The sequence below is a fragment of the Cervus elaphus genome, chromosome 12 (genome assembly GCF_910594005.1).
Source record: "Cervus elaphus chromosome 12, mCerEla1.1, whole genome shotgun sequence".
NCBI lineage: Eukaryota > Metazoa > Chordata > Mammalia > Artiodactyla > Cervidae > Cervus > Cervus elaphus.
This window is the reverse complement of record NC_057826.1, coordinates 76,782,770-76,803,713: the sequence shown is the minus strand read 5'-3', so window position 1 is coordinate 76,803,713 and position 20,944 is coordinate 76,782,770. Positions and strand designations below refer to the sequence as shown.

Below are 20,944 nucleotides of genomic sequence, written 5' to 3'. Positions count from 1 at the left end.
CCAAATATCTACTTCTGGGAGGATGGATAATTAGTTAGATATTCTTGTAGAGGAACTCTACGCATCAATTAAAAAAAGAACAAACAAGACATACACAAAGTGACACCAGTGAATTGCAAAGATATTATTGAGTGAAAAAAGCCAGAGATAATATACACTATGCATGTAGATATTAACAAGTGTAAAATTTCTTTGAGTTCTAAGCTTCTGTTTTGTACACTTTATTATATGTGTTGTACCTCAGTTACAGAGAGAGAGAGAGAAAAGAAAGCCAAGAAGCATTTTGAATATGGAGATAAATGTCAGTGTCATCACCTGAGAATAAAAAGTGGTTCCTCTGGGGAGGCAAAAATAGACTATGTGGAAGAGTGAGAAGAAAAAGAGAGTGCTATTTGATTTTGTAAATGAGAGTATTATTTTGATACGTCACAAGAGTTCCTTCTCCATAGGACCACTTGGGAAGAGGCCTGGTGCCCAGGAGGAAGGAAAACAGCAAAGACACCCTTACTCTAGAGCTGCAGCCTCAGGGTTTGGGTACGGTCTGCAGGTGCCTGGGGAGCACTGTGTCTGCACAGCGCAGAGGTAAGTGGCTGAGTCTTCGGGTTTGGGGGCTTCGATGTGCAGAGAACTTCCCTTCTTTAACAAGGTGGCTCTCAGTCTTTCTCTCTGCTTTTCATCCCCAGCTGAGTAAAGAAGGAAGAGGAGTTCAGGGCCCTTCCCAGGGTCTTGTCTATACCACTGTAGCCCTCTGAAACCCCTGACGGTGTGGCTGCAGTTGAGACTGAGACTGCCCCCCTCCTGGGTTCTCAGGGTCTGAGGACTCTGCTCCACTCGGTCTTCTCCATGCAGCCCTGTTCAGGAGAACAAAGTCAGAAACAACACAAAGCTTTCAGTTCAGCAGTGCTTAAAATCCCAACACAAAGCCTGGGATGAGCAGTGTCTAGACTCCTCTCTCTCCTCCCCGTCTTTGGAAAAATGTGCCCATAAGTTCTCACCTCTTAATCGGCAACTTACATCCAAGCCGAAGCCACAAGACCATGAATGCACATTCCAGCATGTTCTCCATCCTGCCACCTCACTCTTGATGCAATTTTAATGATTCCAAATCTTCTCCCTTGAGGGGCTGCTCCTGTGTCTTAGTTCTTCTCTAATGCACAAGAGAGCCTTTCGACTGGCTGAGCCTCTCAGCCAGTCACGAGCAAATCCTCAAGTAGCTTCATGATTTTGACTTTTAAGACACTGGGAAAATGAAAGGAATGGAATTACAAACACAAACATCTCACTGGACAACTATGCCACCTACAAAGACAAATATTGAGGGAAGGACATCTTTTATGTTGGTGGGCACAGTACATAGGAGGTCTAAAGCAGTAATCAGAAAAGCCTTTTCTGCCTGCGATTTTAATCATGTATTTGTTCCTTGGATGTACTTTAAAGCTAAACTGCTACCAAGGGTTATGGGAGTTGAGCCCAAGCATCAGTGTAATGGGGCTTCTTAGGTGGCACTACTGGTAAAGAGCCCATCTGCCAGTGCAAGAGATGTAAGAGACGTGGGTTCAATCCCTGGGTGGGGAAGGTGCGCTGGAGGAGGACATGGCCGTCCACTCCAGTATTCTTGCCTGGAGAATCCCATGGACAGAGGAGCTTGGCAGGCTACAGTCCATGGGGTCGCACAGAGTCAGATGCGAATGAAGGGGCTTAGTAGCAGCGGTATTGGTGTAATGAACTGTGTTTCCCTCTACGGTACACAAGAGTCTCAGCAGGGGAGACCTTAAAAAGACCAGAGTGCCGAGAGAAGCAGAGGGATAGAATAGATGTGCATCTGTCTGGAAACCTCTTTGACAGAGAATTGGGAATGTAAGTTAAGAAATCCATTTCTTCAAATAATTTTATGTCTGGCTTCAGGGACCAAGCATAACTAAAACTCAGGGTCAAGAACTTGATAGATCTTGGGAGGACAGAATGGGCGATCATGGCAGAGGGAAAGAAGAGCTCTCCAATGTAGACATCAGACAGGTCAGAAAGCCACAGGGCAGAGTGGGTAGCAGAAGATAAGTATAGCAAAACTAGCCTTGCTTAATTTGCTTGGTTCTATGACACCCCATTGGATTTTGTCATTGAACGTGTGTCTATGCTGTGGAGTTGACCACCATTTATAGGAGCTCTCTTAAGACTTGTCTGAACAGCACACTCTGCCCCAACCCCATTAGCATGTGGAAAAAGAGCATCAGCTCTCAGCTGCACTGTTTTGATGTCACTTTATCATTTACCCACTCAGTGACAAGAAAGAATAAGCAGCACAGAAGTTCTTACACTAACAGTGTTTGGAGTTTGTTGTTCTTGGACTTTTTATTTGAAAATTTGGTAATTTCTCAGTGATTTAAAAGTCCTTGAACTAACTTATATCAATTTTAGCATCCTTTCATATAATTCATTTTACCCAGACTTAGCAAGCTCTCTTACAATCATAGTTAGAAGGCAGCTTTTCTTTGTTTCTGAATGTGTATCTCAGAAAGAAGATGAGAAAGATAACTGCGAGATAAATGCAGGAGCTCTTTATAGAACAGACACTAAATGAATCCGGGAGCTGGATGAGTGATGTGTAATTAAGCTCAAGAGATGATTTACAGTTGTGAACTTTATGAAAATTGCATGTCATTTAAAAAATATTTTTAATTTTAAATCACTATAGAGTCATGAAAGTTTCCAAAAATGTACAAGGAGGCTGTGTACTCTTTACCTGGTCTCCTCCATGGTATTTAAATCAGGAAATTAACATTAGTAAAATCCACAGGTTTCAGTTTTTAGATTTCCTCAGTTTTGCATGCAGATACATGTGTGTGTGTGTGTGTGTGTGTAGCTATATTCAGTTTTACACATGTACAGATTCATGTATTCATGTATATCACATGTATAGGTTCATCACCACAATCAAGATGCACAACTGCTTCATCATAACAAGTTTTCCCTAGGCTATGCACACCTTTGTAGCCACACTGACCCCCTTCCCTAATCATTAACCCCAGACAATCACTCATCTGTTCTTCATCCGTACAATTTTGTTGCTTAGTAATGTCATAGAGGGGCTTCCCTGGTGGCTCAATGGTAAAAGAATCTGCCTGCAGGAAATGCAGGTTTAGTCCTTGGGTCAGGAAGAGCCTCTGGAGAAGGAAATGGCAACCCACTCCAGTGTTCTTGTCTGGGAAATCTCATGGAGAGAGGAGCCTGGTGGGAGTCCATGGGATTGCAGACTCAGGCCTGACTTATTGACTAAACAACAACAATGACCTAGAAATGGAATTATATAGAAGTAGCCAATGAGATTTTTTTCACTTAGCATAAGTAGTAAAAACATGAGATCTATCCAAGTTACTGTATGTATCCAACTTGTTGGTCTTTTTCATTTCTGAAGAGTATTCCATGGCGTAGATGTTTCACAGTTTGCTTAACCAGTAACCCACTGAGGGACACAGTTGTTTCCATGCTTCGGCTGCCGTGAATAAAGCTGTTATGAATATTCAGGTACAAGTTTTTATGTGAATAAAATCTTTTATTTATTTAGAATAAGTGTCCAAATGTGTGATTGCATGTTTAGTTTTATGAGAAACTGCCAAGCTATTTTCCAGAATGCCCATATCATTTTATATCTTCATCAGCAATTTGTGAGTGATTGAGTTTTTCCCACATGTTTGCCAGAATTTAGTGTTATCACTATTTTTTATTTTAGCCCCACTGAGATTTGTGTAGTGATATTTCATTTTGGCTTTAATTTGCATTTGTCTGATGGCTAATATTGTTGAACATCTTTTCAGGTGCTAATTTGCAATCTGTATATCCCCTCTTTGGTGAAACACCTGTTTGAATCCGATGCTCGTTTTCTTCCCTCATAGCTCAGTTGGTAAAGAATCCACCTGCAATGCAGGAGACCTAGGTTCGATCCCTGGGTTGGGAAGATCCACTGGAGAAGGGAAAGGCTACCCATTTCAGTATTCTGGCCTGGAGAATTCCATGGACTGTATAGACCAAGGGGTCGCAAAGAGTTGGACACGACTGAGCACCTTTCACTTTCACCTCCAGTTCTGTAACTTATCATTTCATATTTTAGCAGGGTCTTTTACAGAGTAAAGGTTTTTAATTTTGATTCAGTTTGGTGTGTGAATGTGTGTGTGAGTGTATCATGCTTTCAGTGTCAAATCTAAGATTTACTTAGCTGCAAGCCTGAGATTTTCTCTTATGTTTTTTTAGAGTTGCATAGTTTTATATTTTACATTTAAGTCCATGATCCATTTTGAGCTAACTTTTATAATGTATATATATTTTAATATATTTAAAGGGCTGTGTCATCATCTTTGTTTCAGGCTTTACCTATTGGCTGTTATCAAGTAACTAGTTCAAAGCAACATGACCAAAGTGTGGATTGAAGACTTCTCATAGGGGAGTGAAAAAAAATTCATTCTTTGAGCCTGTGGCTTTCCCTTTTTACACTTAGTGTAATTTCTCTACCTAAAGAGTAAAGTTAAAACTGTAGTAAAAAGCCAAGTCCTTCTCAATTCATCACCTCTGAAATCCTCTATCATGTATTACAGGACAATGCTTTCTAGTAAAGATTCAGAAAATGGTTACATCTGTCTTATGATTAAAGATAACTGATATTTCTAACATTCACATTTCTTTAAAGTTCTCTGACAAAAATGCCTATCAATCTTTAAGTCATCAAACTGAGCTAAACGTCAGAATCTCCTTCCTTTTCTAATACTTCTTTCCTATAATTGAGCATGTGCTTCTTGAAGAAGAGAATATTCTTTACAAATTGTCCCAAGAATGAAAATTCCCTCTTTCTGTTATTACTTTTTGCTAAAATTACAGGCTTCCATTGACCTTTTTTCACAGTCAGCATTCCAAGGTCAAACAGCTAATTTCTCCAAGGATGTAGTCATTCTTCTTTCTACTGTCCCAGTGGCAGAGTCTTTTAGATACCAATTTTTAAAATACAAATATTATAATTGAGGATAACACTTTCTAAAAATTTTCTTAAGGGTTGTGAATCCAGGAGCTTAAAATTGTTCTTGATCAAAATAAGTCAGCCCTTGAAAACAGAAACTAGAAAAACAGACAAAGCACTTTTCTTGTCTTAGGCTAGGACTCCCAATGGTAAGAGTATTTATCCCTAAACCAGGTCTTTAGATTTGAAAGAAAAAACATACAAAGAAGCAGCACAAGTCATGGCAATGGTAAAGATAAATAGAAACAGATAGTTTGACACCATCCAGTTGTACTCATGGGCAAAATCTAGTGTATGGAGACTACCTGTTATACAAAGGTCATTTCCTTTGAACCCTAGAAATTAGGATGGAAAGGAAAAGTATTGGGACTCAAAGAGAACTAAGGTAACTGTGACTTTCTTTCAGTCTGGACCACTGCTCCCTCCTTGCCCACTACCATCCTTAGCTTAATAGGATCCGTATCTTTAGCCACAGCAAGTAAATATTTGAGGCTAAAATTCAAAGATTAAAAAGTCTAGAAAAGAAAGCAAGAAAGAGATAATACAGGGGTACATTAACATTGGCTGAAACTTAGAAGAATCACTGATAAGAGGGACTTCCAAGTTTACAAGAGAACAAGTTGATATATCTTACTATAGACTCACACGAGTGATTAAGATGGCTCTGTCTATGCCAACAGGAGGGAGACCATTTAATTTAATTGCAAGCCTGAAAATAGTACCATATGAAGAAAATCTGTTCAAACAGAAAGGGAATTTATGACACATATAAACAGAACTATTCTTATGGTGATGAGAAATGAACTACAAGAAAAAATAGATCCACAATTACCTAACAGCATCCAAAGGGTAGAAGCTCTATATCTGTTGATTTTATGAATTAATTATTCTTCTTCAGTCAACCAATATTTAATATGCAACCACTATGTGCTATGTACTGGGTAATGTACAATGCATTCATGTTTCCTGACCCTACAGAGCTCACAGTTATAGTCATAACAGAGACATTACTTTGCCAACAAAGGTTCATATAGTCAAAGCTATGATTTTTCCAGTAGTCATGTGTGGATGTGAGAGTTGGACCATAAAGAAGGCTTAGTGCCGAAGGACTGATGCTTTTGAAGTGTGATGTTGGAGAAGACTCTTGAGAGTCCCTTGCACTGCAAGGAGATCAAACCAGTCAATCCTGAAGGAAATCAGTCCTGGATATTCACTGGAAGGATTGATGCTGAAGCTGAAGCTCCAATCCTTTGGCCACTTGATGCGAAGAACCGACTCATTGGAAAAGACCCTGATGCTGGGAAAGATTGAAGGAGGAGAAGGGGATGACAGAGGATGATAGTTGGATGGCATCACTGACTCAATGGACATGAGTTTGAGCAAGCTCTGAGAGATAGCGAAGGACAGGGAAGCCTGATGTTCTGCAGTCCATTGGGTCACAAAGAGTCGGACATGACTGAGCTACTGAAAAATACAATACATAATTATAGATATAGATGTAGATACATAAAAGTATATTAATTGCAATATCCCTTTTGACTTGGACTTTGAAGACAGCCTGCAGTACATGAGAACTCATGGAGAGAGACCACAATACATGGTTGAAAACACTTGCAAAACTTATATAAAGCCCACTTTTTAACTTTCCTTAGCCTATTCTGCACAATGAGGATACATGAGGAAATTGATAATTCACTAAAGAGTTAGAATAAATAGGGACTTCACAGATGGTGCAGTGGCTAAGGCGCTGAACTCCCAATGCTAGGGACCTGGGTTTGACCCCAGACAGAGAATTAGATCCCATGTGCTGCAAATGAGAGCTGGCACAGCCAAATAAATTTTAAAAATATTAAAAACAAAAGAGAAAAAAGTGAAGCTGTGGTAGTGTGTGTTTTTTTCAATCTTCCTCAAGTTAGAGGAGATTGAAAGGATTGAAATATTCCCCTGGAATCTGGAGGATTTTGAGGCTCACAATAGGTTGCAATGACAACTTCTCTCACTTTACTGTGGTAAAGAATCTGACTGCCAATGCAGGAGATGCGAGTTCAATCCCTGGGTCGGGAAGATCCCCTGGAGAAGGAAATGGCAACCCACTCCAGCATTCTTACTGGGAAATCCCATGGACAGAGGAGCCTGGCGGGCTACAGTCTATGGGATTGCAAAGAGTCAATTCTAGGATACATTTTTCTTCTTTCACATGTTTGATTTATTCCTTGAAACTGCTTACATCTATTTTCTTCATTAAAAGTTGGTCTCTAGGTGACTTTACTTCCTTCTTTCCAATGTTTTACAAAATTCAACTCTTTTAACTAATTATTTGATGACTTGGCTATGTAAGTCTATTGTCTCTCTCATATCTCTCTCTCCTTCACACACTTGCGTGTCATGCACACACACACTTATACTTTCTTTTCTGGAAAGTTGCTCTTTATTGGGATCATTGTTATTTGTACAATAGGGATAGAACATCCTTACACAAGGAAGAGTAGTATCTTCCTTTTTGGAATTCCAGATTAAAGCAAACCCACTAGGTTTATTCCCACCTGATGTCACCAAGAATAGTGCAGAGACTTAACTCTTTTAGATGTTATATGACAGCTACTCTGCACAGATGTGGTGCGGAATCATCCAAAATTGAAGCCATCTGGAGTTAATTGGGACTAAAGTATAAAGCAAAGCCTTTGTATAAAAGAGTTTTGTGAAACAAGGAAAATATGACTGTTTAGTAATTGCAGAGTGAAAATGCTCTAAACTCCAGGGTCACAGAAATGAGCAGGGAGCCACATCAGAAAGATTTAATGGTAAACTCCTATTAAACGCCTAGGAGTCATCAAGAAAATCACCAAATACCTTTGTGTTTATTCCAGTATTGTTTACTACAGTCAGTAAAACAATCTAGAAAGCTAGTAAAATGGAATTAGCCCAAAAGTATGATAAAATCGCACATTGGAATATCACCATTAGAATGTGTGATGTTGGCCTGTAAATATTGTTGTGAAATAGTTATTTCACAATATACTATCAGGTAAAAACACAGAATAGAAATATCCTATAAGGTATGAATCTCTAATAGAGTTCTTTGTGACTAGTAAAATTGGTGAGTTATTTTGTTTTTAGCATTCCTTCTCTGCATATTCTATTTTCTACCTTAAATATACATAACTCTATAATCACATATCAAGAATGTGACCAGGTGATGAGGTTAGTTCTGAGCTAACTGTAGGGTTTCGTTTCCCCTTGGGGTGAAGGTTTGTGGTAACAGTTACTCTATGCACATCATTCCAAGTCATTCACGGCACAGGTGAGGCAGGGCACAGGGAGGCTCCAAGACGTGTCCTTTCAGAGATATTTCAGATCCACAATGATGGCCAGACTTAGCAATGCATAAATATTTGTGCAATGAACCTACAACTCTGACAACTCAGATGCAGATTTAGTCAAATACTATTAAATTTTTTAAAGCCAAATTTCATACTTTAATAAAATCACCATTTAAGTTTTTTTTTTTAATTTGGCAAATGATCTTCTGCAAGATAAAGAATTGAAGATAAAGGTGTTTTTGATGAATAACACTTTGAGATATGCTCTCTGAGCCAAAGAGATAGCATTTTCCTTACAGTGAGGTTTTCACTTTGAAACCCCCTACCTTTTCCTGTCCTTACTGAGAATCTCACAAAGGTATTCATAGCTGGGGGACTCCACATGTTGACATCTGAGGTTTCTGTGGGGCTCCCTCAGGCACCAGCATCACTGTGGTCTCTCAGAGCACAGAAATACACCGCTGAGTCCTCGAGCTGTAGGTCTGTGATGGTGAGGCTGATGGAACTCGTTGCTTTCTGGAAGTTCAAAAAATACTGACCTTTTGTTGTATTCAACTCATTGAAAGACTCCTGATGAATAAGGAAAATCATTTCCCCACTTGGTGGTTGCTTGTACCAGAATAAATAATAAGTATAACTATTAGCTTCATATGCACAGTTCAAGGTTACATCCTCCTTCTCCAGCACAGGAATTTCTGACTGGTTTTGTGTTACTTTCTGGGCCATGATGGATCCTAGAGAGAAGAAAAAAAAAATATATATATATATATATATATATATATATATATATATTATATGGAGAGAGAGAGAGACAGAGGAAGAGGCTGATTCTCCTGGTGGAACTCAGAGGACTTCAAGGAACAAACAGAGGATTAAGAGTTCTAATTCCTCTGCCAGTTAACCAACTCTCCTAAACCCCAACAGACAATAATCACCTGCCCTACCTCTACACACGGGAGCTGAGCAGAGCTGAGTCTGCTGGCGGTCATCCTTACCAGCCTTACCAAGGCAGACAGAGGCTATGACAGCTCTGAGCAGGCCAGGGAGCCCCATGTGGGAAGTTCTTCCTCTGAGTAGATGCCTGAGCCGTGCCTGAGGGCACATGCACAGTGACTGAACTGTGAGACGCTTCTGCATCAGAACAGGAGATGTAACTGGCTGATATCAGTTTGCCTGCGTCATGTCATGGCTTGTTGATGTGGCTGGTGATTGTAAGCTGCCTATTTAGACTTGGTCATATCTGACTCTTTGTGACTCCATGGACTGTAACCCACCAGGCTCCTCTGTCCATGGCATTCTCCAGGCAAGAATATTGGAGCGGGTTGCCATGTTGTAATTAAATTAACAACAATTACATCAGGGCTGCATGCATATTCAGTCAATGCATCTAGGATAGGCATACGTTTTGTGACAAAAACAATTTATTATGATTATAGTGACCTCTGAGAACAAATAGGCATACATTTTTGTATAGCTCTTTTTGGGGGGGAGGGATCTGCAGCCCAAATCTACAGTGAAATAAGCTCGCAAGTTTTTCTTTCATACCGGAAGATAAAACTGTTTACTCTCAATCGTCATAACTTTTCTTCCTACACTCCAAGCCATGGGTTTCTATGGAAATTTGCAATGGATAAAGTTCCTTGTCTGTTTAATGCAATCACAGCAAGCTTCCTGGTGGACAAAATTTGTCCAGCTGTATGTGTCTAACAGGAATCAATAATGTGTGCTAAAATAATCTTGCTTTTAAATATCCACCTTATAGCCAAAATGAGTACAAGCTCACCAGACCAAGCATCCTTATTTCCTTACATCAGAAATGCAGCCCTAGAGGCTGCGTGCCGCTGCTTCTGACCCGTGTGCCGCCGCTGCTGAAGCCCGTGCAGCGGGAGCCCGCGCTCCGCACCAAGAGGAGCCGCCGCGGTGAGAAGCCCGTGCACCGCAGTGAGGAGCAACCTCCACCCGCTGCAACTGGAGAGAGCCCAATGTCAGTAACAAAGACCCAGCCGAACCAAAAATAAAACAAACAAATAAGTAATAAAAGAAACATGGCTACTCAAAAGTCACAGACGCTTTTTCATCCCACGGCTGCAGCATCTCCAGTTCAAAGGCTTTCACTGCAAACAGCACCTCAATAGCGTTACATCTCAGCCACATGCAGACTGCTGTGTGATTTGCCTGGTACTTCTGTGTTGGTTTATGATTATGCTTCAGGTGATGTGCTTTTAATCATCTCTTTCTTTTCTCTAAGTGAATTCTTAATTCTGTGGCATCTAATATCCATCTTACATTATGAGAAAAATAGATTTTATTTTAAGGTCAGCGTAGAGAAGAGAGGAATCTTTCTGGCTGAACAGGGGTGCTTCTGGGGACTGAGCTTTGGTCTTCTTTAAGACTGACATCCACCCTATTATCCCTGTAGAGCAATTCCCAACCTCTTGAGTTTCTAGGATTAGACCTGAGCTTGATTGGTTTCCCTGAAAAACTCTAAATGTAAACTAAACTCTGGTCAAGGAGAGAATATACGTCTTCCTGACGTCAGCCTCCTGCTCGCCTTGGGTTTGTGCTCAGCTCCCCCTGCAGCCCTCCATCACTGTGTCCCTCAGAGCACAGTAGTACACAGCCGAGTCTGATGTTTGCACTGCCTGTTTCTGCAGGTGGAAGGACCTGTCCCTCTTCACAAGAGTGGCCTGAAAGCCTTCATGCTCGGGCCTCTGGTTTGTCATTGAGCCCTTCAAGAGGAGTTGAGGAGCTTTGTTGAGACGCTGGATGTACCAAAAAAGATAGGGATCTGAATACGTGGTCTGGTAAGTGCAGTTCAGGGTCATGAGAGCCCCCTCTGAGACAGTCACTGGGCCTTCTGTCTGGTTCACTGAGTCACCATTGGTCCCTCCTACAAGAGAATCACTTTGTTATAGTAGAAATGTACAGGAGGAGAGTTTTCAGCCAGAGAAGAAAAATAAAACTTACCTGTTATCATAGGAAAATGAGAAATCATTTTAGGATAAAATGCTACTTACCAAGTATTAAGAAGATGACCAGAACTGAGTGAGGGGCAGAAAACATTCTGGCGACAGTCCTTGTTCCCTAGAAACATCAAATCTATCAAAGGTAGTCTTCAGTTGGATGTTACAGAAGCTCCTCACTCAGAATATGGGGACCCCTTTCTGCACAGCAGCAGTCATCTGTCTTGTGGCTACAGAGTAGGCCAGTCAAACCAGCCCCTGAATACAAAAAGGAATCGCATATGAAGGAAGCCCCGCCCTCTGGTGGTGATGTTAAAAATTACACCACAGTCATATCTGACCTCAGTTCAGTTCAGTAGTTCAGTGGTGTCCAACTCTTTGTGACCCCATGGACAGCAGCAGGCCAGGCTTCCCTGTCCAACACCAGCTCCTGGAGCTTGCTCAAACCCATGTCCATTGAGTCAGTGATGCCATCCAATCATTTCATCTTCTGTCGTCCCCTTCTCCTCCTGCCTTCAATCTTTCCCAGCATCAGGGTCTTTTCAAATGAGCTGGCTCTTCCCATCAGGTGGCCAAAGTATTGGAGCTTCAACTTCAACATCAGTCCTTCCAGTGAATATTCAGAACTGATTTCTTTTAGGACTGACTGGTTTGATCTCCTTGCAGTCCAAGGGGCTCTCAAGAGCCAAGGGGTTCTCTTTTGAATACCTTAGTTCAAAAGCATCAATTCTTCGGTGCTCAGCTTTCTTTTTTGGTCCAACTCTCACATCCATACATGACTACAGGAAAAAACATAGGGTTGACTATATGGACCTTTGTCAGCAAAGTAATGTCTCTGCTTTTTAATATGCTGTCTAGGTTGGTCATAGCTTTTCTTCCAAGGAGCAAGTGTCTTTTAATTTCATGTCAGCAGTCACCATTGCCAGTGATTTTGGAGCCCTAGAATATAAAGTCTGTCACTGTTTCCATTGTTTCCCCATCTATTTGCCATGACGTGATGGGCCTGGATGCCATGATCTTAGTTTTTGAATGCTTAGTTTAAAGCCAGCTTTTTCACTCTCCTCATCCTGACCTACTCCTGACCTAGTCCTCCTGATGAGAGTTTGTGGAGTACACACAGGAGAATGGGACAGGACTCTAAGAGGAGAGCCCTAAACACAAACATGCTTTGGGAAACGTTCCATTATTACATCCATTATTTTCTGTGTGGTATGATATCACTAGCTTTGCAAAGAATGCCAGTTAACAATTTTTAGGAGGAATAGTCAGAGGGTTTCTTCTTTACATATGTCTCCGTAATTCCCATGGGTCAGCAAAGGACCCCTCAGCATGGAAAGTGCTCCCTCCTCTCCCCAAGACCTTCACCTGAATTAGCTCTGTTCATCTCCAAGACACAGCCAACATGCTGCTGGAATGTTGGAATGTTACATAATGTTGGAAACATTATCTAAGCCAGGTCTCAAACAATGTGTGGCTGAACGATCAGGTGAATGAACGATCCCTGTGCCCTGTGCTGGGCTCAGTCACTCAGTCGTGTCTGACTCTTTGTGGCCCTAGAGACTACAGCCTGCCAGGCTCCTCTGTCCATGGGATTTTCCAGGCACGAATACTAGAGTGGCTTGCCATGCCCTCCTCCAGGGGATCTTCCCAACATAGGGATTGAGCCAGAGTCTCCTGCATCTCCTGCATTGCAGGCGGATTCTTTACACATCTGAACCACCTGATCATTTAAGGCAGATCTCATCTAATGTGTGGTTGAATGAGCAGGTTATTATCCCTATCCATCATAAAATATCATATTTGTAAAATTAAAAAATAAATTTCTGTCACTTCTTTTTACTGATAAAGGTAGAGTCGACCTTCTAACTAGAAAACTGGACAAAATGTATGAGACAAGTTGTGGATCTTGGACATCAGGTAGCACAGAGGTAAGGAAAACAGATGAGATGAGCCAGGACATCGCCCAGCCTTCTTCACGGAGGCAGCTTCTAGACACCAGTGCATGAGGGATTTAACAAAAATGGCCCAACTGTCTCACTCTGAGATGGAATAATATTTTGTGGATCCTGAGGAACCTAGACATTTTTGGACCAGTGTACCAGAGAAGAGGGACGTGGGCTAAAGAGAGAGAGGGAGAGAGATGAGGGCAAAGAGGTGGGGGGAGGAGTCACTGTGAATCTTGGACTGAGTACTGATCTGTAACTAAGCAGAGAAGACTCAATGAGTCTTGTAAACCTCCCTGAAGGGGCCTCCTTTGGGGCCTGAACCCTACTTGGAGGACAGCCACCTTACACCTTCAACCTCATGAGGGACGGGTGACCTTACTTAGGAAACCTGGTTCTTGGAACATCTTTTAACCTCTTGTCACATTCTTGCTTTAATTCAACTAAGTATTTTTTTTAGAATGTCAAGTTTAGATGCTTAATATATTAGCCAGGCACTCTTCTTGACAGAGGCGTGTGTGTGCTATTTATCTGTCTTCTGTTTATTTATGAGGGATTCAGGAATCTCAATGGAAAGAACTGTTTGCTCACTGTCTGTCAGCCTGTTTGTCTAGTTCCCTGTGAAATTATTTGTGCTAGTGAAGTGAACCCAGCAAAAGATTTAATGGGGTCATTTCATAGCTGTTCTTTCCTCTAGGATAGGGTTTATTTTATGCAATGTCCGACTATATCATGGTAAGAAGTCAAAACATTGTTCTTTGCTGACATAAACCATGTTAAGGCATGGAAACACTGTGGCTGCAGACAGCTGTGAGGTCGCCTTACACAGGCTCTCAGGGCAGTGCTGTCAATCCAGTAACAATGGTTGTGACTAAGTCAGTTGAACTTAAGAACTGCTGCTGCTGCTGCTGCTAAGTTGCTTCAGTCGTGTCCGACTCTATGTGACCCCATAGATGGCAGCCCAGCAGGCTCCCCAGTCCCTGGGATTCTCCAGGCAAGAACACTGGAGTGGGTTGCCTTTCCTTCTCCAATGCATGAAAGTGAAGTCGCTAAGTCGTGTCTGACTCTTAGCGACCCCATGGACTGCAGCCCACCAGGCTCCTCTGTCCATAGGATTTTCCAGGCAAGAGCACTGGAGTGGGGAGCCATTGCTTCTCCGGAACTCAAGAGCAGTCTTCTTCAAACCTCTACAGAGATTTTCTCACCAGTTAAAATGAACTTTGTTAGTTCTTACCAAAACTGGGATCATTTTTAATGCACAGCTGTTTGCTGAACTGTTCTTTTTGTTTGTGTTTTGTCTGGGCCAGGTCTTAGTTTAGGCTTGTGGGATCCAGTTCCCTGACCAGGGATCGAACCTGGGCCTCCAGCAATGTGAGTGCAGAGTCCTACTCACTGAACCAACCCTCCACCTAAAATGAGAAACTTGAGTTGAAGTTATCATGCTGGCAGGACTCTCTGGCTCAGCAGATCACCTAGATTGTCTTAAACTCTTGTGCATTTTCAGGAATCCCTAGCTTCCAGCATTCATTCTGGAAATTTACAGGGTTGACTGCAATGTGGAAACCAAAATCAGATACAATTCCTATCTCAAATTGCTTTCAATTGATTAAGAAGCAGGTAAGCAAAAAAAAACAAAAAAACAAAAAAAACCTATGCCTTGTCTGTACTCCCACTAGGCTGGACCCCAATACATGAAATGAGGGATCAGACTGGAATAGAGAGCTGATGCAGTTATCACCAGGGAAATAAAACCTGCTAGAATACTTTTATTTTCCCACTATTAAGATTATTTTTGTTCTTTCATCTCCCTCTCCATTTCTCAGCCTGTTTATTAAGATGTTGAGCCCCCAGGGCACAGGCGGCCAGCCCCCAGTGTGCAGGGCTCTAGGATGTTAGGGAGGAAGGCAGTGCTCACCTTCAGGCGGGTGTCCAGACCCACCCTAAGTGATGATGGTGACTACATCTGCCAAGACCATAAAACTACTATAACTATTAAACTCTGCATTTAAGTAGTTCTGTCTATAAATTGGGTTTCCCCAGTAGCTCAGCAGTAAAGAATCTGCCTGCTAATTGAGGAGATGAGAGTTCGATTCCTGGGTCAGGAAGATCCCCTGGAGGAGAAAATAGCAACCCACTCCAGTGTTCTTGCCTGGAAAATTCCACGGACAGGGGAGCCTGGCAGCTACAGTCCACAGGATTGCAGAGAGTCAGATGCCACTTAAAAACTGAGCACCAGACACAATACACAAAGGCCTGTAAATTATGAAATGACAAGGATTCAGTGTCCTGGCCACACCTCACAGGCTGCCCAGCAGTAAAACATCCATCTCTGCCCACCCGCTGTGCCCACCACTGTCCTTCAAGAAAGTCTGCTCCAGGAAGTTGCAGACAGGAGATCAGCCTGAGAAGATGAGGGACTCTGTGAAATGGGCATGATTGTAGCAGGGACACAGAGCGGGGACCAGAGTGGCTCCGCATTCCGCTCATGAGCAGAGGAGTGTGGAGATGCTCCTGCTCGCTGAGTGGGTGGTAATTTCTCCTAGTCTCCTGAGCAGGTGAAAAGCCCACTCCACTGCCAAGATAGCCTATTGTAAGAGTACACAGAGACTTCCCCCACGTGTCTGAAATATGACTGACTGATGAATCGATTTTCCCTGCTTTTGCTGTTGTTCAGTCCCTAGGTCATGTCTGACTGTTTACGACCCCACGAACTGCAGCAAGTCAGGCTTCCCTGTCCTTCACTAGCTCCCAGAATTTGCTCAAACTCCTGTCCATTGAGTCAGTGATGCCATCCAACCATCTTATCCTCTGTCACCTCCTTATCCTCTTGCCCTCAATCTTTCCCAGCATCAGGGTCTCCTCTAGTGAATTGGTTCTTCACATCAGGTGGCCAAAATATTGGAACTGCAGCTTCAGCCTCAGTCCTTCCAATGATATTCATGGTTGATATCCTTTAGGATGGACTGGTTTGATCTCCTTGCAGTCCAAGGGACTCGCAAGAGTCTTCTCTAACACCACAGCTGGAAAGCATCAATTCTTTGGCACTCAGCTTTCTTTATGGTCCAACTCTCACATCCATTCATGATTACTGGGAAAACCATAGCTCTTACTATATGGACCTTTGCCGGTAAAGTAATGTCTCATCTTTTTAACATGCTGTCTAGGTTGGTCATAGCTTTTCTTCCAAAGGAGCAAGCATCTTTTAATTTCATGGCTGCAGTCACCATTTGCAGTGATTTTGAAGCCCAAGAAAATTAAATCTGTCACTGTTTCCATATTTTCCCCATCTATTTGCCATAAAATGATGGGACTGGATGCCATAATCTTAGGTTTTTTTTTTTTTTAATGTTGAGTTTTAATCCAGCTTTTTCACTCTCCTCTTTCACTGCATCAAGATGTTCTTTAGTTTCTTTTCACTTTCTTCCATCAGAGTGGTGTCATCTGCATATCTGAGGTTGTTGATATTTCTCCTGGCAATCTTGATTCCAGCTTTTGAGTCATCCAGCCCTGCATTTCACCTGATGTATATAAGTTACATAAGTTATATTATACATATATATATATAATATATATAATAAGTTATATAAGTTAAATAAGCAGGGTGACAATATATAGCCTTGATTTACTCCTTTCCCAATTTTGAACCAGTCCATTGTTCCCTGTGCTGTACTAAATGTTGCTTCTTGTCTTGCATACAGGTTTCTTGAGTATCCCTGTCTTTTTAAGAATTTTCCATAGTTTGTTGTGATCCACACAGTCAAAGGCTTTAGCGTAGTCAGTGAAGCAGAAGTAGATCTTTTTTTAAAATTCCCATCCTTTTGCTGTGATCCAGCAGATATTGGATCTGCTCTGGTTCCTCTGCCTTTTCTAAACCCAGCTTCTACATCTGAAATTTTTGGTTCATGTACTGCTGAGGCATGGCTTGAAGGATTTTGAGCATAATCTTACTAGCATGTGAAATGAGTGCAACTGTATGGTAATTTGAACATTCTTTGGCATTCATTTCCCTGAGATGAAGTTATTAGCAAAGAGAATATCCTGCACCCAGTATGAATTCAAACAATACACACAACACCTGCAATATTTACAGAGAGGGCTGCTCTGATCCACAGGGCCCTTGACAGAAGGAATGTCTTGTCAGAAACTTTCCTCTTGGAACTTACTTAGGTAGCAGCATTTCTGCAGCAACCAGAAGGGATGGAAAAGTCAAGAAAAGAGAGAATAAAGCTCCAGTCACTGAAGATGGAGTGTCTGCAGGTGAAACTCAGCAGGATACACAATCTTGGCCTGAACTTTAAAAACCCAAGACTTGCTTCCTGATCACACAGTCATCCATCAACTGTGAGACCTGGAATTTTTATTAACACATTGTGAAATATTTCAGCATATATAATCTGAACTGTTGTTGAAGAATTAATGTCACTTGAAGGGATTCTATGCCATCTGTGGGCATGTGGATGGGCTGAAAACAGGCATTTCTGGAGAAAAACGCTTAGGTTCCTCTTTACACTGTCCTGCCTCAGATTCCTCTGTTGGGCAGTCCAAGAATTCCAAGGTCCTTGGCTTGGAGTATCAGAGCTGGAAGTGCTTTGACAGCACCTCTGAGAGAGAAACAACATCCCCTTCTGGGGCTGCCCACAGCCAGAGCCCCATCTGCATCTGGGTTTGTGCTCAGCTCCCCCTGCAGCCCTCCATCACTGTGTCACTCAGAGCACAGTAGTACACAGCTGAGTCTGATGTTTGCACTGCCTGTTTCTGCAGGTGGAAGGAGCTGTCCCTCTTATCAAGAGTGGCCTGAAAACCTTCATGTTCGGGCCTCTGGTTTGTCATTGAGCCCTTCAGGAGGAGTTGTGGAGCTTTGTCGAGATGTTGGACGTACCAGAAAAGATAGGGAGCTGAATCAGCAGTCTGGTAAGTGCAGTTCAGGGTCATGAGAGCCCCCTCTGAGACAGTCACTGGGCCTTCTGTCTGGTTCACTGAGTCACCATTGGTCCCTCCTACAAGAAAATCACTTTGTTATTGTAGAAATGCACAGGAGAGGAGTTTTCAACCAGAGAAGAAAAATATAACTTACCTATATTCATAGGAAAATGAAAAATCATTAACATTTTGGATAAAATGTTACTTACTGAATATTAAGATGATCAGAAGAACTGAGTGAGTGGCAGAATGCATGCTGGCAAAAGAAAACGGTCCTTGTTCCCTGGAATACACCAGTCTAACGAATCTAGTCTCCATCATGTTCCAGAACCTCCTCACTCAGAAAAGGAGAGCCCCTTTCTGCACCATAGCAGTATTCTATCTTGCGGCTACAGAGTAGGCAAGTCAAACCAACTCCTGAACACGAGGAAGCGCATCTGAAGGAAGCCCCGCCCTCTGGTGGTGATCGTGAGAATTGCACCACAGTCCGTTCTGACCTATTTTTCCTGATAATAGCTTGTGGGATTACATGCAGGAGAATGGGACAGGACCCTAAGAAGAAAGTTCTAAACATAAGCGTGCTTAGGCAAACTATCATTACTTTCATGATTTTTTGCATGGTACAGGTATCTCTAGCTTCGCAAGAAATCCCAGTTACAATTTCTAGATGGAATAGTCAGAGATTTCTTCCTTCAATGTGTCTCCAAGATACCCATGAATCAGAGAAGGATCCTCCTGAATGGAAAGTGCTCCCTGCTCTACTCGAGTTCTTTACCTGAATTAGCTCTGTTCATCCCCAAGACTCAGTCAACATGCCATGGAGGAAACCTTATCTACAGCAGGTCTCAAATAATGTGTGGTTGAATGATAAGGTTATTATTACATACCCTACCATCATAAAATGACACATTTGTAAAAACACTACAAAAAAAAATTACCGTTACTTCTTTTTCACAGTTAAGGTAGAGTTGACCTTACAACTAGAAAACTGGACAAGATACATGAAACAAATTTTGGACCTTGGACATCAGGTAGCACAGAGATAAGGAAGACAGATGAGATGAGTGCTAACACTGCCCAGCTTACTTCATGGAAGCAGCTTCCAGGCACCAGTACTGACGGGGTTTACCAAAACTGTCTCACTGTGGGATTGAGATGGAACATAGAAATGTGTGGACCACTGGACAAGAAAGGAGAGATGTGGGGGAAAAGAGAGAAAGAGAGAGAGATAGGGGCAAGGGGGTAGCATGCGGAGGGCAGAGATCCAAGGTGAATCTTGGGCTGAGTAATAATCTTCAATAAAAGAGAGAAACCTCAGGGAGTTTGGTAAACCTCCCTGAAAAGGTCTCCTTTGGGGCCCCTGGACCATACTTAGATGATAGCACTTGTCACATTCTTGTTTTAATTCAACTAAGTATTTTTTTTTTTTTTTTAGAAAATCATTCTTTTACAAGTGGTTGACCAGTTTTCCCAGCACCACTTGTTAAAGAGGTTGTCTCTTTTCCATTGTATATTCTTGCCTCCTTTGTCGAAGATAATGTGTTCATAGGTATGTGGATTTATCTCTGGATTTTCTATTTTGCTCCATTGATCTATATTTCTGTCTTAATGCCAGTACCATACTGTCTTGATGACTGTGGCTTTGTCGTAGAGCCTGAAGTCAGGCAGGTTGATTCCTCCAGTTCCATTATTCTTTCTCAAGATTGCTTTTGCTATTCAAGGTTTTTGTATTTCCATACAAATTGTGGAATTATTTGTTCTAATTCTGTGAAGAATACCGTTGGTAGCTTGATAGGGATTGCATTGAATCCACAACATGAACACGGTATATTTCTCCATCTATTTGTGTCCTCTTTGAGTTCTTTCATCAGTGTTTTATAGTTTTCTATGTATAGGTCTTTTGTTTCTTTAGGTAGATATACTCCTAAGTATTTTATTCTTTTTGTTGCAATGGTGAATGATATTGTTTCCTTAATTTCTCTTTCTGTTTTCTGATTGTTAGTGTATAGGAATGCAAGGGATTTCTGTGTGTTAATTTATATCCTGCAACTTTACTATATTCATTGATTAGCTCTAGTAATTTTTTGGTAGAGTCTTTAGAAAATCAAGTTCAGATGCTTAAAATATTAACCAGGCTTGCTTCATTTCAAAGGCATGTGTGTGGTGTTTATCAGGCTCCTGTGTATTTATTTTATTAGAGATTCAGGGATCTCACTGGGAAGAACTGTCTGCTCAGTGTCTATCAGCCTGTTTGTCTAGGTCCCTGTGCAATTATTTGTGCAAGTGAAGTGAACCCAGCAGAAGATATAACAAAGTCATTTCACAGCTGCTTCTTTTTCTAGGATTTACTTTATGGAAAGTATGGTTGTATTATGGTAAGAAGTCAAAACATTGTTCTTTGCTGACATAAACCATTTTAAGGCATGAAGACTTTGTGGCTGCAGTCAGGTGTGAGGTTGCCTTACATGGGTTTTCAGGGAAGTGCTATCAATCCAGTAACATTTGTGTGTTGTTTTTCAAACTAGGTTTGATGCATTTGATCAGGAACTTAATCTTATTAATCTCAGTGGCCAACTTCTCAAAATACACAGAACACTAGTTCAGAGCAAATGGTTTAAAAATATTTGAAAAATGAATGAATAAGTGAATGAGTGGACATGTCCAGGTGTACAATGATCTGTTTATGAAGTATAGTCTCTACAAGAAATAGTTCTCAGGCCTGCGGTATGGTGAGCTTCTTCCAGCGGCATGTCTAGGGTCTGAACACAGGGGCATTAGGCATTTCTCAAACTAAGG

The 20,944-nt window shown here is 41.7% G+C and overlaps 3 gene segments (V, D, J or C); all 3 read right to left on the bottom strand.

The window, feature by feature from the left end:
* The window catches only part of LOC122704631, a 284,386-nt gene extending 273,189 nt beyond the window's left edge, over positions 1-11,197 (bottom strand). Inside the window, exon 1 of the V gene segment in view lies at positions 11,095-11,197.
* Positions 505-11,434, bottom strand: LOC122705791. The segment is given in 2 exon segments: positions 505-851; positions 11,340-11,434. Coding segments are annotated over 2 exon segments (393 nt in total).
* Positions 11,435-17,899: 6,465 nt separating this feature from the next.
* On the bottom strand, positions 17,900-18,499 carry LOC122705790. The segment is given in 2 exon segments: positions 17,900-18,225; positions 18,358-18,499. Coding segments are annotated over 2 exon segments (438 nt in total).
* Positions 18,500-20,944: the final 2,445 nt, after the last annotated feature.